The sequence below is a fragment of the Temnothorax nylanderi genome, unplaced genomic scaffold (assembly GCF_030848795.1).
Source record: "Temnothorax nylanderi isolate EJ_2023f unplaced genomic scaffold, tnyl_v1.0 TNYL_tig0459_pilon, whole genome shotgun sequence".
NCBI classification, from domain to species: Eukaryota; Metazoa; Arthropoda; class Insecta; order Hymenoptera; family Formicidae; genus Temnothorax; species Temnothorax nylanderi.
In genome coordinates, this window is record NW_027249521.1 from 49,481 (window position 1) to 68,589 (window position 19,109).

General features: G+C 30.7%; 2 protein-coding genes, 1 long non-coding RNA gene and 1 pseudogene across 8 annotated transcripts; 1 reads left to right on the forward strand and 3 right to left on the reverse strand.

Moving 5' to 3' along the window:
* Positions 1 to 1,058: 1,058 nt before the first annotated feature.
* Positions 1,059 to 4,113, reverse strand: LOC139782982 (uncharacterized). 5 transcript variants are annotated; one of them, XM_071722081.1, is made up of 3 exons: positions 3,898 to 4,113; positions 2,715 to 3,200; positions 1,059 to 2,390 (listed from the first exon to the last, which is right to left on the reverse strand). In XM_071722081.1, exons 1-3 carry the CDS (start codon positions 3,974 to 3,976, stop codon positions 1,912 to 1,914), a joined length of 1,044 nt encoding a protein of 347 aa, XP_071578182.1. In that variant the 5' UTR covers positions 3,977 to 4,113; the 3' UTR covers positions 1,059 to 1,911. The 5 variants fall into 5 exon arrangements, with proteins under 5 accessions (XP_071578182.1, XP_071578181.1, XP_071578180.1 ...); XM_071722080.1 differs by having other exon boundaries at positions 1,059 to 2,612; XM_071722084.1 differs by having other exon boundaries at positions 2,216 to 2,390; positions 2,740 to 3,200.
* Positions 4,114 to 4,177: 64 nt separating this feature from the next.
* Positions 4,178 to 5,299, reverse strand: LOC139782984 (uncharacterized). Its single transcript, XR_011721079.1, has 3 exons — positions 5,026 to 5,299; positions 4,753 to 4,886; positions 4,178 to 4,189 (listed from the first exon to the last, which is right to left on the reverse strand). It is a non-coding gene; the product is annotated as an uncharacterized lncRNA (long non-coding RNA).
* A 601-nt stretch (positions 5,300 to 5,900) lies between these two features.
* Positions 5,901 to 9,844, forward strand: LOC139782983 (uncharacterized). Of its 2 annotated transcripts, XM_071722086.1 has the most exons (6): positions 5,901 to 6,041; positions 6,119 to 6,328; positions 7,869 to 8,324; positions 8,438 to 8,673; positions 8,835 to 8,997; positions 9,383 to 9,842. In XM_071722086.1, the coding sequence occupies exons 1-6, from the start codon at positions 6,029 to 6,031 to the stop codon at positions 9,490 to 9,492; spliced, it is 1,188 nt and encodes a 395-aa protein (XP_071578187.1). In that variant the 5' UTR covers positions 5,901 to 6,028; the 3' UTR covers positions 9,493 to 9,842. The 2 variants fall into 2 exon arrangements, with proteins under 2 accessions (XP_071578187.1, XP_071578186.1); XM_071722085.1 differs by lacking the exon at positions 5,901 to 6,041 and having other exon boundaries at positions 6,088 to 6,328; positions 9,383 to 9,844.
* Positions 9,845 to 11,101: 1,257 nt separating this feature from the next.
* On the reverse strand, positions 11,102 to 18,501 carry LOC139782991 (insulin-degrading enzyme-like; annotated as a pseudogene).
* Between the last annotated feature and the right edge of the window lie 608 nt (positions 18,502 to 19,109).

The window sequence follows — 19,109 nt, forward strand, 5'->3', positions numbered from 1 at the left end:
ATTTGGTGTTTCCGATTGTTTCTTAAATAATATTTGAGCAGAAAAATATTTTTTAATTGTATCCGGTTCATTGTCCATAGTTAAAGATTCTAAATTCTTGTAAAGAAAAATCACTATATTTATTTATTTCTAAAATTTAGATATTTTTAATATGACATTCAATATGAATTTACTGTCATAAATATTTTTAAAACTACGAGGGTCGGTACGAAAGTAATGCTTCCTAATTTTTTTCTCAGAAAATTTTATTTCTGGAACTTTGGTGTTTACATGAGTTTAATCTTACATCTTTATGGTGAACATTTATTACTTTTTCACATAATTACCATCTCTTTCTATACACTTTTATTATCTGTGAATAAGACTGTATACCCGTGCGGTAAAAATCTAAGTAAGAGAATTAAGTAAGAGAATTTACAAGTATAACTTAAAAATCTTTGAAATAGATAGAATAGCTAATTACGATGTTTAGTTACGCGATGTTATTTCTGGTCCAAATACAAAAAACTAGATAAGATATGTAACATGTAATAGAAACAAGAGTTGACAGCTTAAACCCTTGTCTAGCAAGTCCGGTTCCGACAGTAGTTCCCAAACGTATGTACCCTATAAGCGCATAATATTCCTAGAATATTATATGAATATTATTAAAAATTAAAATAATATCATTATAATATTCCTAGAATATGATATAATATTTTTTAATATCGTAGAATATTACTTTAACATCCGGCGTGGAATAATATTTTAATACCCGGGGAATATTATTTTAATATCCGCGGAATATTATTTTAATATCCGCGAAATATTAAAAAATGTTCTTAGTATATTATTCTGGTCCAAAATTGACGTTCATATAACATTCTTGGGATATCATTATAATATTTAGGGGACATAATTAAAATGTGCACAGAATATTAAATTTATGTAAGCAAACATTTTTATATTTAATATTTTATTTTTTTAATGAAAATTAATCTATATTTAAAACATTTTTATTTAATAAATTGTTTAATCAAAATTTTTTATTACAATAAATAATAATATGCCATAAAATATATATTCCAATATTTTTATTTTAATATAATGTACAAATTTTATACATATTATATGCATATTACAACATACATATTACAAAATAAATTTCTCTGTATTATGTTCGTTATGCAGCAATGGTAATACAACGAATTTGTCTTTATACGGCAATACGAACATTTTATTTTTAATTTTCTTCAATGACCACATTTTTTCTCGCGAAAGCTGAGAAACCACATAAATTTGGAGTAAAGAAGATTCACATGAGATTGTAAATAAATTATCTTTTTGTTTGTATCTTTTCCCACAAATGATTGATTCTTTCTTCTCAAAGTCGTAAGAAAATTTTGTTATTTTTACAATGTCTCCATTTGTCAATATACAACAATTATCATTGATAGTATTTACTCGAAAACGATAATTAATTGAAATAGCTTCTGTATACAAAGGTGCTCTTTTTCCATTGGGCAAAATACAATAACTATTATGCGATTCGCTGACTACAAGTTCAGTTGTACGATAATCAGTGCTTTTCACGTTAGATTTAATTTCATGATACCGATTATACAATTGTTGTAAAGGTTGCGCATACTTTTTGACTATTTGTTTTAGATGCTGTAAAAAATTTTCATATTTAAAGGCACTGTAATTGTCTAATGGTCCAAATGTTTTTACATCTTGTATAACATGTATCAATCCATGCACATTATGCGATACAAAACTTTCATGATACAAATGTGGCATTGCATCCACAAATTTTTCTAACAGTTGACCTGCATATTTGATGTACTGACTATAATCATTACTACACAGAATTCGTACAGATACGTGTAAAACCAAGAAATGGTTATACAAATCTTTATCTAAAATTTTTTTTTAAACAACAGGACCGGTATATAAAAGCAATAATCTGTATTCGGTTGCTTTAAAATATTTAACTAATTGTAACGATCGAGGTTTACGTGAAAATTCGTTAGGAACAAACGATGCAATGTTTTCAAACAAATTGGATAAACGTTGTATACTTTGCGCATTTAAAGAATATGGTTGTATTGATTTACTTAACCATAAATATAAGAGTTTACGCATAACACCGAGGCATATTAAATGCATGTATTCTAAAGGAATTTGCTTAACAATATCAAAATTCGGAATGTCTGTCAAAATACTATGCCCTAGATGATAATTAGGATCAGTTTTATTTTTAAATTCAAAATTATTTCGCAATTGTTCATGATTATTTAACATATAAACGCGCCTATGAGCATATTTGCCTTTTACATGACATTTAGTGCAACTATAATATCCGCAGTGACCTTTGACATTTAAAATATATGATTTTGCTGGTGCATCAGCTATAACAGAAACAATTCGACAGTTATAATGTAATCCTTCAATTGTTATACCATTTTGACATACATCTTTAATATCATTTACAGTAGCACTTAAATAAAGATTACTATCATATGGCTTTTCAGGACCGTAATAAGCTCCAATAAGAAAAATACCATTAGTATTTTTTACAGAACCTACAATAGGCCACAATGATGCATTTGATTTGAATAACGGAATACCATCTATAAAAATTGATATTTTTATTCCACTAAGAAATAATTCTTTGTTTGTATTTAAAATTGTTTCTGTAATTCCTTTTTGTAAACCTATGTGTATATAACTACCTGGTGCCATGGATATGATATTTACTTTGTTGCGAGGAGTATTCATCAATGTCTTAGATTGTATTGGTAAAGTTTGAAAACAAGAGTGCAATTTGAAATGATGTAACAACTCAGTCACAGCTGTATGAGAAATATTATTCCTCAGTTTCCAATTTCTTAAAAAGTCTTTTGTATTCTCGATCTCTTTATTTTTATGCTCTTTTGTAGAACACTCCGTTTCACTCATCATATTTTCGTATTCAGGAAGATATGGTACTGTTGTATCATCTGTATTATCAAAGCATTCAATATCTGAATCAATTGGATTATCATCCGAATCTAGACAATTTATATCAATATGACAGCTTTCTTCATCAAATATATCTAGTACTTCTTCGAATTTATTTTCACATTGATTCTGATGCTGTAAAAATCTATCAAATGGATCCTGTTTAGAAGAAGAGCCTGGTCTATGTAATGATTCAGTCATAACAGTATCGAGCAATTCTGCAAAAATATAATAATGTATTACAATTGATAAATTCTTTAACATCCATAATAGCGCATAATATTGCAAAATGTAATACAATATTTAAGCAATATTACATAAATATAATATTATACAAGAGATTGTGAGAATATTTCAAAACATATTTAATATCATAGGAATATTTTTTATAAATATTTTAAAATTAAACACTTAAATTAGTATTGCTTTTCTACATTAAACTTCTTGTTTGAAATATATTGTGCTAAAATAATACATGTTACATGATATATAAATATTTTCACAAAAACATTTTTAATATTAAAGTGAACTTCATGAACTTTCCGGAATATTTAAAATGCCTATAATATTTATGTAATAAGAAATTAAAATATTTTATATATTATATAAAATATTTAATCTGCATATCTGCATATTTATAACATTTAAAATTAGTATTTTCTGATACAATAATTATAAATGTATAAAAATGCCATTAAATTGTATAAATTTTTATTCTGTGTTAAATAATTACAGAAAAACGTTATTAATAATTGTGTTACTTTTATTAAAAAATAAAAATGTTTTAATTGCTTGTTAGTACAAATAATTTCAATATAATTTTCTTTTTAAAATAACACTTCCATAGGATGAAATAAATTGTTTCATACGTAATACAAATAATTTTACAATAAAATAATATTGCAAAAATTATACCTTTTCTTGTTTCTTCTTCTGCATCATCATAATCATTATTGGGCCAATTCCTTTTAGTGACACAAGTCGACACAAACATCGTTCTATCCTTCTTGGCATTCAATGAATAACAAAGACAGAACGACACTTGTGTCGACTTGTGTTACTAAAAGGAATTGGCCTATTATCTTTTATGTTTTTGAAAATATATCTCATCACGTTTTCCGTTTCACTTGTTATGCGACGGCGGAACTGACGATTACTCAAATCCGAAATGTGTTTTTTAAAACGTTTCGACATCATACAAGTTATCCTGCAATATATGCTCAATTAACAAAACGTTATCCTGTTATATTTTTATCCAATATTAAATTAAAATAAATGTTAAGAGAGTGAGATTTCATTATAAAAACAATATCATAATGTAATTTTCAAAATGTAAGTTTTACTTAAAATAAATAAAATATCAAAAAAAATTAAAACTTTGTGGTTGCAAATTTAAATACTTACGCCGCGCTGTCCGCAAATTTAAATAATCACATAAAAAATTTATCATTTACATTTATATGTTTTAAAAACAATGTGATAAACAAAATATCAACAACATATTCTGTTTTATTATTAGAAAAAAAGAAGTATACTCTCAAAGGGACAACTTTTTGCTTGGCATTATAATTATTTAAATTTGAAACTACGAAGTTTTCATTATTTTAATATACTATTTTATTTATTTTAACTAAAATCTACATTTTTGAGATTATGTTATGATCTTGTTTTTAAAACGAGAATAAACGCTAGTGCGATTATCCATTTTACATGTCATAAATAATTATATATTATAATTATACCTATATCTACTATAGTACTTATACTTACGACACTTATAATGCAAAATGAATTGAATTAATTTTGCTTTCAAGATCTTTTAATTAACTTGATACTTTGTACCGTATTTACAACGGATGGCCAAAATGTATACTCCTTGTCATCAGTTAACCATTGTTTCGGTACTGTAACCAAGCGATTGTTCAGTAAAATTATGTAAAATATGTCGTTTTTTCTTTTTCTAAAAAAAAAAAGATAAAAATGTGTGCGCATGCTGCTAACATTTTGCTCTTATTGGACTATTTCATACAATGTAGTACTTACCGATACGACATTCATAATGCTGATTGATTAGATTAGAGTACTTAATTACTATTAATGTACTACTAATTAGCCTGTAGAACGTGTGACCACGTAGCATTAGATATTATAAATACGTGGTACCGTATTTCTAGATTTTTCCTTTGTCGAACGGAATTTCACTGTGTACTACTAATTAGCCTACGCTGCAGAACGTGTGACGACGTGGCATTAGATATTATAAATACGTGGCACCGTATTTCTAGATTTTTCCTTTGTCAAACGGAATTTCACTGTGTACTACTAACTATAGCCTATGCTGAACAACGTGTGTGCTGACGACGCACCAGTCGGCACCAGCCGAGTGTAGCCTTTTACCAGCCATGCGCTGGCCGCGCTGTCCGTGGAGGGGAGCTAGGCCGGCTAGCTAGGAAGGAAAAATCGAAGAAAGGAAAAATCTAGAAATACGGTGCTGCCAGTGATCGGCTTTTGGTCGCACGTGGTCGCACGGTCGCATACAAGCGAGCGACCGTGTCCGAGCGCACACGTTGTTCAGCAGTACACAGTGAAATTCCGTTCGGATTGACAAAGGAAAAATCTAGAAATACGGTGCCACGTATTTATAATATCTAATGCCACGTCGTCACACGTTCTGCAGCGTAGGCTAATTAGTAGTACACAGTGAAATTCCGTTCGACAAAGGAAAAATCTAGAAATACGGTGCTGCCAGTGATCGGCTTTTGGTCGCACGTGGTCGCACGGTCGCATACAAGCGAGCAACCGTGTCCGAGCGCACACGTTGTTCAGGGGGTCAATCATGAATCTTTTCCCCTGGGGTGGAAACGTAAAAAATGAAAAATCTCTCTTTCTATTGATGTTAAATAGAAAGAGATAGTCATATAAAACTTTTCACTTTCCACGTTCCACATTAATACATGATTGACCCCCAGCAGTACGCAGTGAAATTCCGTTCGACAAAGGAAAAATCTAGAAATACGTTTCCACGTATTTATAATTAATCAGCATTATGAGTGTCATAGGTAAGTACTACATTGCATAAAATAACCTAAGAAGCAAAATGTTAGCATGTGCGTACATTTTTACCATTTGTTTCCAGAAAAAGTACAGAAAAATGACAAATTTTACATAGTTTTACTGAAGGATGGCTTAGTTACAGTACCGAAACAATGGTTAACAGATGACAAGAAATATACATATTGGCCATCTGATGTAAATACAACACAACGTACGAATTTAATTAAATCTTGTGCCGAAGTAAACTTAGAATGGGAAAAATACGAGATAGAATGTAGATATGGAACAGCAGGTTTGTATTTACCCAGGTAGCACACGATATCCATAGAATGTTTATTTAGACTTGCAATAATTTCAGCCGTAAAATTAATTTAATTTAACGTGAATTTAATTATTGATTTAAGTCTTAATTTTAATCATGTATATTCTATGCTGAACCATTGATTTACATAAATATTATTTCTAAAATATCACTCTTTATAATTGTCAAAAAATAATCTAGTAAACTCTTGTAATTGTATTTCATTTTTAACTTAAGCAGTAATATTAAAATAATAGAGCTTTAATATTGAAAAATTAATATTTATTATTTGAGTAAAGAAATCTAATTTTGCAGAACATCATTAGAATATATTAATTTTTAATGTTACAATTAAATAAAATCCCGGGAAAACAAATTTATATACAGGGTGGGAGAAAAGTATGGAAACCCTGAAAAATCTCGAAAACTATAAGTTTTACAGAAAAATGTTTCAGACAAAAGTTGTTTGGTTTCGAGGGGGCCATAAGATGGTACCATTGGTTTGACCTTGGATGGTCGTTTAAAGCTCACGTAAACGACACCTTTAATTTCTTAAATGGAAACCCCTATTTTTCAATGCATATTCTTGTAGCTGATCTCGAGAGCTTTTCAAAACACTATAATAAAGTATTTTTTCATTAAGAACTTTTGGAATTATGAGGCTTGAAAGTTCTAGTATTTTGACATAAAATACAAAATATCTTGTAAAACATTAAGTTTTCGGTAATGTTACCTTAATACTTTTATGCACAGAATAATGAGACGAATCAATTGGTATGAAAAAAAGACATAGTTGCTTTTAAGAAAAAGTATGCAGATGCGTGTTGCAAATTACATATTTTTTCTTAAAGGAACTGTGCCTTTTTTTCATACCAATTGATTCGTCTCATTATTCTGTGCATAAAAGTATTAAGGTAACATTACCGAAAACTTAATGTTTTACAAGATATTTTGTATTTTATGTCAAAATACTAGAACTTTCAAGCCTCATAATTCCAAAAGTTCTTAATGAAAAAATACTTTATTATAGTGTTTTGAAAAGCTCTCGAGATTAGCTACAAGAATATGCATTGAAAAATAGGGGTTTCCATTTAAGAAATTAAAGGTGTCGTTTACGTGAGCTTTAAACGACCATCCAAGGTCAAACCAATGATACCATCTTATGGCCCCCTCGAAACCAAACAACTTTTGTCTGAAACATTTTTCTGTAAAACTTATAGTTTTCGAGATTTTTCAGGGTTTCCATACTTTTCTCCCACCCCGTATAATCATATAGGATCATATATTTATATACCATTATATAAGAATTATAAATAATATACGACCATACATAATTATGGTACATAATTGTATATAATTATTATAATTATATTACTTATCAGAAGCATTATATACAAAATTATAATATGTAACTTACATAAAATGCTTTTCGTAAGTGATTATATTCCATATATGATTATATATAATTACTTGACGCTACTTATTTATTTGTAAATAATTATAACAATAAATAATTTTTTTTGGGAAAAAGAAACTTATAAAAGGGCTCGAGAAAAGGAAAAATTAGCAGAGAAAATATCCGACATTAATACTACTTCAGATGAAGAAGAAAATAGACATAAAAGAAAATTACGCTGTAAGAAAACTTTAACTACTTCTGAAACTGAAGATAATGCTTCTGATGATAAAGATGCTTCTGTTGCTGCAAAATTGCCAAGAAAAAATAAACCTCCACAATTGACGTATCCAGAACCACCAACTTCAAAAACTACATCTGTATCCAGTTTAAATATGGATTACATTGACACAAATAAATCAGATTCCAATAGTGAGATTGAAGAAGACATTGATAAGTATCACAAATCAAACAATTCAAATCCTCGGAAAAATACAAGTAACAACTCTGTTGTAAAAAATTTGGCATGTAACAAAAGTCAAGAAGCTACTGGTAAAAGTTTGGCATATAACACAAATAAAGAAGCTACGGGTAAAAATTTCATGTTTAAAATATTATTATATAACAAAATTTCTTATATAACTTAAAATTTTGTTTTCATAAGTAATTAAAAATTTTTTCAAATATTATTAACTTTTTTCCAGAAACAGAAAAAAAATTCCAAAAATATATTATTAAGAGTTTGGTAGATATTACTAATCGCGTAAAGAGTTGCGAGTGTTTGTTAAAGAAACTGCACAATTCTTCTGAGCAATTGGAAAATCAAGTTTATGATACTGACAACAAAATCTTTGATGAAAAATTCCCCATGAAAAGTCTCGATGACGTAAGAGATATTGAACAGCAATTAAAACATGATGAGACATTTAAAAACCAAGTTGTAAGTATAGATAAACATATTATTGAATAATACTTGTATATTTTTTACTTATTTAGAAAAATTTAGACATTTTTTAAGTTTTACAGTATTTCCACTTTTTTTTGGAAATGTAATTGGTACATTATTGTAAATATCCGTTATCAAAATTTATTTTTTTACAGAAATCGGCACTTTATTTTTACTCACAAAGTACTATGAAAAAAACCGTTACGAGAATTATGACAACATTGTTTACAAACGAAGTAGCTACAAAATTCAGTTGGACTGGACAAAAAGAAAACAAACAGAGATTTGAAATATTGTTTTTATGGAAAATAATATATGGTAAGAATAGACTTATAATTTACTTAAATTGATAACGTCGTTTATTTATGTAAAAGTAGAGTTGTTAACATATTACAAAACATTTGATAATGCCATTTTTTAATTTTTATAATTATTTTTCACATGAGTAAAATAAAAATTCTATTTTTTATGTAGGTAAATGTTAATACTGCTTTTTGAGATTTAAAGGAGTAAACATTTCTTGAAATATATTATAAAATTGTTAATAATGGCACGTTCAAACTTTATTTTTTGCATGACACGAAATTTTATATGCTTCATTTTTTCTTTGAATTTCATTACATTTTAACAACAAAATATATTTACATTTTCAAAGTTTAAATTTATTTTTTTGTTCTATAATTACGTTTTATGATTATTTTAGGTGTTGTAAAAAGCAAGTTCAAGGATGTCACTGAGGGGGATGTAAACGCACCTATTAAAATTTGGTTAGCTCACGCAACGGATCGACTAAAAAACAAGAGACAAGAATGATTATTTTCCTATAGTATTTAATTTAAAATTTAATGAAAAAAAAAAAGTCATGCATTTTGTGTTTTTTTAAATAATTTCTGTTTATTAAGATATACCTTTATTGTCTGACGATTTTTTTATAATTTATGTTTATTGAGATATATCTTACAATTAGTTATCTAATCTAAACGATAAATACCGTTTCTTGAAAGATTGTTTTTTTTAAAGATTAGAATTTGCTCAACAAATTAAAAAATATACGAAATGGTTCTGTTTATTAAGATATACCTTTGTTGTCTAACAATTTTTTTTAATTTATGTTTATTGAGATATACTTTAGTTGTCTAATCTAAATTATAAATACCGTTTCTCAAAAAATTGTTGTTTTTTTTTATAAAAAGATTAGAATTGTTACTCAACGAATTAAAAAATATACGAAATTATGAATAAAGATTTTATTTGATAAAAGTAATAAAATTTATAATCTTTCTCATTTGTCCATATATCCTTCATATAGTGTAGCGATTACCGATCACATAACTTAATTGTTATAATATTAAATAATATTAAATAATATTAAATAATATTACTTTTTAATATTCAGAATATCATTATAATATTAAATAATATTACTTTTTAAATATTCAAAATATTATTATAATATTAAATAATATTATATAAAATTATATTAAATAATATTAAATATATTAAATAATTTTTCTTTTCTCAAATAATATTTTAATAACATTAAATAATATTATTTATTTAATATTATATGAAGTGGACATATAACCATCTATTCATATTCCAGGAAGATTATTTAATATTATGTAATATTCTTGGTATATTCTTAAATTATTCATTTAATATTCTAAGAATATACCAAGAATATTATTTAATATCAAATAATATTACGCGCTTATAGGGTATTTTTAATAAAATCACTTACGCCAGACACCTCGTGCTCTCTATTCTGTCTCCCTCTTCCTCCCTCTCTTTCCCCCTTTTTCTTTCCCTCCTCTTCTCTATTTTGATTAATGTAGAACTCTGACAGCCCTAATTGGGGGATGGTATAATTCACTTTTTTAATACGAGAATCGATTAAGTAGCTTTGCTATGGCTAGCGATTTTTATCATGCACATTTTATGATGTTGTATAACATATATATAATACTTCCACATACAACAACAATTTAAATCCGATTTAGTAGTGTAATATATATAATTAATAAAGAGAGGTATTATATATTTGTATACATACGTTAATAACTTATGTATTTGTTTAAATATGAGGGACGTAGCACAATTTTATTTAAGAGTTATATTCCTTCTGGTTATCTCAAATGTGAATAAAGTTATTATAAGGTTATTTGATATCGCGAAATATCTTTATTGTGCAATTTACAAGTTATATAACATCAAATGGTTAAATTATAACATTTTATACAAAGATAATAGACTATTTGAAAATATTAATATAAGGAAGATAAAATAAAGATAATGATATAACGAACGATGATATTATAGTTTACAAAGATGACTCTCTACATGTATCACGCGGTATTTAATGTGTATAATATATTATACATTATTACTCACTTATCTAATGTACAATAATTTCAATTTCACAGAAAGTAGAAAATTATTTTATTGTTTTACGCGTAAACAAGATTTGATACAGAAAAATATTGTAATATTCAAAGAGAGAGAAAGAAAGAGAAAGAATTAAAAAGCTATAGCTTCTCTTTGAAGAAATAACGAAATACATAACAATCTAAAACTATTATTGTATCATTTCTTCTTACATCTTAGAAGAACATCTTATACCCTTTCTTACAAAATTTTTGTCGAACGGTTTTAGTACAGGATATAAACTTTGACTTAACTTAAATGACATTAAATCATCAAATTCCTTAATTTCATTATCAGATGTCACAACGGTAATTCTTCTAGGTGTATCAGGTAAATTCCTTTCCATTGACATAGCCGTAGACATCACATGTATCGACAACTTACGTCGAGGATTGCTAGGTATATTTTCCTATTGGAGATTATATGGATAAATTAATAAAAATATTATTGATTTATTATCTATCAAAATCACTTTTCTCATAAATTGTACGTCATATGAAAAGAATTATATTTTCTATTTGCTTTTCACTATAAAACCTTTTTCTTTTCAGTTGAATGATATATTCCGCATATAAAAATAAGTGATTACCTCAAAGAATTTCAGTAATTGTTGCCGCGTTATCGTTCTTAAGTAAGGTACTTCAATATTGACTCGATCGAAATTATATTCTTGACTTTCAATTTCTTTCTAATATAAAGAACATTGATTAGTTATCGTTCCGGGTGTCTCCAAACGTGATGAAACTAGACTTTCCTTGTGATTGTCAAATTTGCTCTTCTGGTATAGTAGATATGTGTTCCTGAAATGTTGTTATAGTGATATTAACGATATTTTAATAGAAATATACTCCGATTACTACGTCACATAATAATTGGAGTGATATATTGGGTAAACTCGGGTAAGATGGCCATAGAGGGAAGATGGCCAACCTATGTTCTTTCAATCTAGCTCGACATGAAACATCGAATGAACATGAGTTGGCCATCTTACCTGAGTTTACCCTTCATTAATATGATCATATTAGAATATTGCGTGAAAAATAAAGAAAAAGACATATTGTTATACAAAATCTTATTATACTTACAAACATAGAGTCTATAAATGAATCGATTCGTTGTTCGACATTTTGCGGGTGATAACCCACCTTGTACTACGATTTTCAAATATTGCGTTCCGTTCTTTGTACATACAGTATCATTAAATACTGTATAGCCTAATTGCTCCATAAGTCTTAAGATATCGAAGCGGCTGCTCAATAATTTGTTCTAAAAGCGATAAAAGCATATTTGACTCCGCTGATCGCAAACCAGTTGCGTAATATAGGGGAGACCGGGGCTAGACCGCTACCGGGGTAAATCCGCTAAATCAAATATCTCGGAACCTGTATATTGTGCGAACTCGCTATTAACATTGTAAACGCTGTTTATGGTACCCATGTGACCAACGGAGTTTCGGCAGGTTACCTGCCGTGTTATGATTTTTACGAGGGCAAACGTGTTTTCGGAAGGTGAAAGTGAAATTTTCTGCGCGTGGAAATATTGTAATATCTGCAATAATATTTGCTCTCCAAATCTCGAGGTACGTGATTATAAAGAGTAATGCATGCTGAACACGAATCCAGTGTAGTTTTTTCATTATCGTTAATGTCTAATATTTCGTGGGCAATCAAACCTGAAACTTATGTTTGGGGCTTATCCGCTAGTAAGCACCCGGGGCTGGTCCGCTAGTCTCGTCACTGTGGCGCGCCGGGCGCACGACTTCAGCTCACGGCGATTTCAGGTTAGGTTTCCCTCGAGCGTGATTCTGTCTTCCCTTGCACGTGCGTCAGTTTGTGTAAGAGGGAAATGGTACGCACTTATCGTCGCAAAACGGGTGTTTTGGCCGACCGAAAAGATGGCGGACCGTTGTTTTCGAGATCGCTCGCGCTCACGGCACGTCGGCGAGGTACGGCGAGGCACGGCACGGCTCTGAGATCCCGCGATTTCCGCGTGAGAGTTGACATGCCGCGCGCGCGGTAGATCGTCCCGACTCCCGGCCGCGGTAAATTGTCGTTGTTGGTCGTTAAGTCAGTGACAGTCGCGCGTGCGACCGCATCGTCCAGCGTTCGCCGCATCGTCTCGGCGTCATTGTCGCCGCCGTTGTAGTGGTGGTGGTGTCGGTGGTGGTCATCGTCGTCGTCGTCGTCGTCGTCGTCGTCGTGGTGGTCGTGGCCGTTGTCGTCGTGGTGGTCGTGGCCGTCGTCGTCGTGGTGGTCGTGGCCGTCGTCGTCGTGGTGGTCGTGGCCGTCGTCGTCGTCGTCGTCGGCGCGTCGAGGAATCGGCGCGAGGACGCCGTCGAGTCGGTAAAATGGTCGCGCTCCACCGCGAGCTTTTCTAACCCCCCTGTCGCTATTTATCGCTCCCCTGCGAGAAACGCGGCTTGGTTAGGTTGCTCGAGGGTCCGCGCTGATCCTATGGCACCGGAACGCCGTCACGCGTGTTCCCCGTGGTTGCCCGCGTTGACAATGTGACGTGCCGTTGGGGAGTTTACGATTTGGTTAACCTCTGTATTCACGTGCCTAAATTGTTTTATGGAATAGGTAAAACAATTATTTTTTAATAATGTTTCGCATAAAAATTTTAAATAAATTTTTATATTTTTCTCTTAAAAAACAATTATTAAAATGTATCCTATCATTTTTCAGGATTAGATGTACGTATATATATTGAAAATGCAGTGTAACGGATTAACCCCGGGGGGGTAGCGGTTCAACCCCGGCATTTTTGAGATTTCAATTTTTGCACCGTTGTCGTTTTTGCTCTATACCGGTTAAACAAAGCGACGTAGATAAAAATTTCCTTAATAAATTTTGTAGCTAAAGGTTCACTCTTTACAGTGGTATACCACATTTAACTTCAATTATTTATTTTGTTGTTAAAAATCGGCTCCGAAAAAAAACTAACGGTCTAGCCCCGGTCTCCCCTACGACTACGGTACAAGAATTTTTATGCACTTTCTCTTCTTCTTCAAATAGAATGTGGCAACCTACAGTAATTATAAATCAATACACAACACTTTATGTACTATGTTAGATAAAAAATATTACAACTCACTAAAAAGCTAATGTTAAATTTCTGGAACAAATTGAAATACTGATAGAATAACTTTAATAATAAAATTTTCTTATATTTTTCTTTTCTTATATTTTTAAATATCGATTTTCTATATGGATTGAAATAAATTATGTTTTTTATTTTTATTATTTTTTGCCTGCTTCTAGAGGAAGCTTGTTTTTTTTGGTAAACTATGTATATGAACTTGCGTATAAAGCTGGATAAACTATGTTCCATAATATAAACTGAAATCCTTTAAGCATATAAATTCTTTTAAATTATTATAAATAAGATTTGATCGTGTCGAGCTTACCATTTTCTAGTTTAATTTGACGATACGATGCTTTTGCAACAAGGGTGCTATATGAGGCATTCTAGTTTTTAAATTAGACTCAATTAGTTCATCTATATCTGTAGCTTCCATTTCATTCACGTTACCATATATTAAGCACTCCACATGCATTTTGCTGAATAACTTTGGTATGAAGTGCTGGAGCCTATCGACACTTAGATCTATATGTCGCAGAAATTTAATATAGATATCATAATAAGTACAATAATCATACTAAGGACTAAAAAGAATTTTCAAAAAGGAAAAGAAAATAATTTTTAACAGAAAGTATTAATTCTCTCTTACACTTACAAGCAGTAGATTCCAATAATTCATCGTTAGACCACTGTCGTTCTGAGCAGTATTCTAAGATAATCAACATCACAACAGGTCGTTTTGCAGCGAAATTCTTCAACACCCTGATAAACTGTAAGACATTCAACATAAATATGGTGTTTAATTACATTCATGAAATTGATTGCATTAATTATGCACACCTCTTCCTTTAGAATTTCAAACTTCTTCGAATTAATCTTGAAATTTATCATTTTGTCAATGCTTCTTTCTAACAGAACACGTTGCTCGTCGTAACCATCTATTGTCAACTAATAAAATAATTCGTTTTCTCTTCAACTATATATACTTTTATATAAAACATTAAATTGATGCTCATTTATAAAGCATTCCGTAAACTTTATTAGAACATTACAAAAATGTAACTGGTCATATTTACAAATAACAATAATTTTAATATTAATAAGAAATAAAATCCTCCTTAATAAGTAATATTCGATGTACATGGAGAAGCACACGCTTAAGCGTTACTAATAATATTAACAAGTTGAATAATAATTTATTCGAATAAATCTATTTAAATAATATACAATATTTTATTAATGTTATTATATATATACTTACTGTTATTCCATATTTCGTATAAATAATTTGCCATTTTAAATATGTATATTCATCAAGAGAATCACGAAGTAGTCGAACAAACATATCAGTCAAATTGGAACTGAGAGGATCCATGTAGGCGAACGGACTATAAATTAAAGATAACACGAACGTTATTTATAATTATAAAAAAATATTTTTTCTGTCTATTATATGAGAAGAGATTATAGCATCATTTTAATTTATATTCTTTAACTAAGGAGGTATTTTAAAATAACGGCATTCAGAGATATATAAATGTACAAATTTAGAATTATTTTAAAAATGAAAATATTTCAGAGATAATCAGTTTATTATTTTGATTTTATTTAGTATCGTATATTAATACATATGTGTACCAATCTCATTATTATGATAATTAAATAAATTAATTCACAATTGCAATTTGTATAACTTGCTAGAATATATCTCAAATTCTGATTTAAAATCATCTCAGTATTCCATATTTGATTAGAACAACAATGTGTTTTTTACAACCACACTTATCTCATACCTAACGAAGTGGAAATTCATCGTCGCTTGCGCAGTACAAAATACATCATCCTTTTCATACCAAACTCTTACAAACGATGTATCCTTTACGATAATAGGAAACTTTTGTACCTGTAAAATTTTACCTGTTAATATGTGTAGAAAATACACAATCAAAATTACATCAAAATTAGTGATTCATTAGAGCATACGACAATTCCGTATGCAAAAATGAGCGTGTGTAAAGCATTATTTGCATTACAATTTTCTTACTTGTATTAGTCTCTTGGCTTTATATTACGTAAATTAATCTCTAAAACTCAGCGTATATTTTTGTAAAGTTAATGCAAATATATAGGGGAGACCGGGGCTAAGCCGACAACGGGGCAAACTTGACACTAGGCTTTTTGCCAATTTAAATCTATCGTAGAAACTTGCCTTTCCTACTGTAAATGCGTCTTTATGTGCCAGTATTATCAACGGAATTTGGTAACATTCTGAGTTATAGTGTAATTTTTAACGCGACATAAGCGTTTTTGATAGTGAAAAGTAATTTTTCTGATCTCTCGAAAATGTCTACTCTTTCATCGAGCTTTACTCTTGCGAATCTACCGGTAAGTGATTTTGATGGGAAATTTGATGCTCTATATGAATCCGATAATCGTTTTTGGATATTTTCAAAATTTTCATGTTTTTGAAGTGACAAAAGTGAAAAACGACGTCCGGGGCAAAGTCAACACCACGCCGTTTCGTCGGCTCCCAGTAACAAACGATGCTTGTCATGCAGCCGTATGGCTCATGACAAATGTATGCGCACGTCCGATCGCGAGTTTACCTGCATTAATTGTTTTTCAGACATGAGTTTAGATGAAGATAATTGAAAGTTCAACAATTTTTGTTCTCATTATTTCAAATGATTGTTCTAGCTACTTTATTCCGAATTTTTGTACTTTTTAAATACACAATAAACAATGTATTTTCATTTTCAGACAGTAAAAAATAAGTTCCAGATCAAATTGTGTCGATCAGACAAAGTGTTGAGTTTGCCCCGGCGGGGTGTCGAGTTTGCCCCGGCATTTTTCAATTCGAAAATTTGTCTTCGCGTCACTTTTTCTTTCCTGGCGGCAAAACAAAGCGACGTACAGCAAAACTTCCTGAATCAATTTTGTACCTGAAGAAACACTCTTTAAATATGTACCATTGAATTTGCCTAAAAATTTTAATTAAATATTAAAAATTGCCTTTGAAAAAATAGTGTCGGCTTAGCCCCGGTCTCCCCTACATATATTTAAATAGTACACTATAATTATTTTTATTACCTATATAAAAAATATGCATAAGAATAGAATTTATTATAAACTAAATTAACATTATATTTTATATCAAGTTTCATGACATGGTTTATGCTTTATGGAGATTTTGCTTATTGTTAGTATTACGAAATGGTGTTCAAGGATTCTTTGCATTTTTACCAAGTTTTTTTGCATTTTTAATTAAAAGTACAACTTACCGTCTGATGACGAAACCTATATTGAATTTTTATGCCGATTAGAATACAATATTTGGAACAATTATAGCTACGGTTAACACATTCTTACTCCGATATGGCTTTAGAAGATTAATTAATTACTTTTTTTTAAGTTTAATACAAAATTTAGGTAATACGAGCGTGAAGACAACGATACTGTCTTGAAAGATTTCCGCGAACTGACAAGGCTATACGTATTATGTATTTAATGTCAACACATATAGACAAGTATCTATAATAACAAGACAGTTAGAGGTGAGAGTGTAACGAACGACGATATATGACAGTGCTGACTTTTCTAGGAATTTTCGTTCTGATAAAAGTACGACGTGATAATTGTTTCTTATTAATTGGATGAGAGAGAGGGGGAGGGAGAGAAAGAGAGAGTAATTGTTATCATGTTAAAATATAAGACTTTTAAAAACTACAACTTTGCAAATAAAAGTATCAAAAATGTGAAAGCATAAAAATACCGAAAATAACATTTGTTAAACTTTTAAAATAATCTGGAGGTGTAATCAAAACTGATGCTGGAATTCTCAAAGTAATAAATAATATTCACATACATATGTATCTTTCAACCGCATGTGTTCCACAAAACAAGAAATAGATTGACAATCTGCGTTTTCTCGATATCCGAGCGATTACTCGGATATATCTCTGTTTAGGAATCGATTAATTAAGAATTAATGTTTTAGCTACGTTTAAACTTACTAAGTGAAACTTATGACGTCTGCTGTGATTAATGTGGATAATATATAATATTGGATGTGCTGTTGAATTTATGACGAATTTACTTTTGACGTTTATAAATAGCTTGATATCATAATGGTTCGGTGAAACATATATCTCTTCGTCATACGAAAATCAACTTCAGTGCGTAATCTATTGTTTAAATGTTTCCCTCTCTAAAAAAGGCGTGCAAAGTCGATACTCGAATGTATCGCGGTTATTGTTGCCTCTTTTCCGCGATGCCGATTGTTTATCTCGCTGTGCTTACTTCATGAGTAGCTGTCATCGTATATTTTGACAGTTGTGTGTAATGTTAAAGCTAAAAAGCGCACGCGAAGCGCGCGTCTGTAGTGTCTAGTCTCCCTCTCTAAAAAAGGCGTGCAAAGTCGATACTCGAATATATCGCGGTTATTGTTGCCTCTTTTCCGCGATGCCGATTGGTTCTCTCGCAGCGCTTACTTCGGCTGGGTTCGCGGAGCGCGCTTTTAGCGCTATATGAGCGTGCTCTGTCCTTGTTCAACTTTCAGTAAGTAACAGAGATAGAATGACGTTGTCAGCGCTAATAGCGTCTCCCCGAACGCACCTTTCATGAGCGCTGAACGATTGATCTGCTGAACGCGACCAATGATAACGCGATCGTCGCGGTGCGGCGGCACCCCGCCGCGCCGCCGCGCCGGGCGGTGCCGACTGCTCACGAACATGGCCGAAGCGCTAGTTGTTGCACGGCACTCGCGGGCGCAGGCTGGCAGTCGTAGTCGTCGCGCCGGCCTTAAACGACGCGGACATACAATGTGGGAAATCAACTTGTTTGAGTGGATTTCGATTGCCGCAATGGCATTTTTTTTTATAATTTTATTTATTGTTTTGTGTCCTTGCGGAAAAGGCTAACATTTG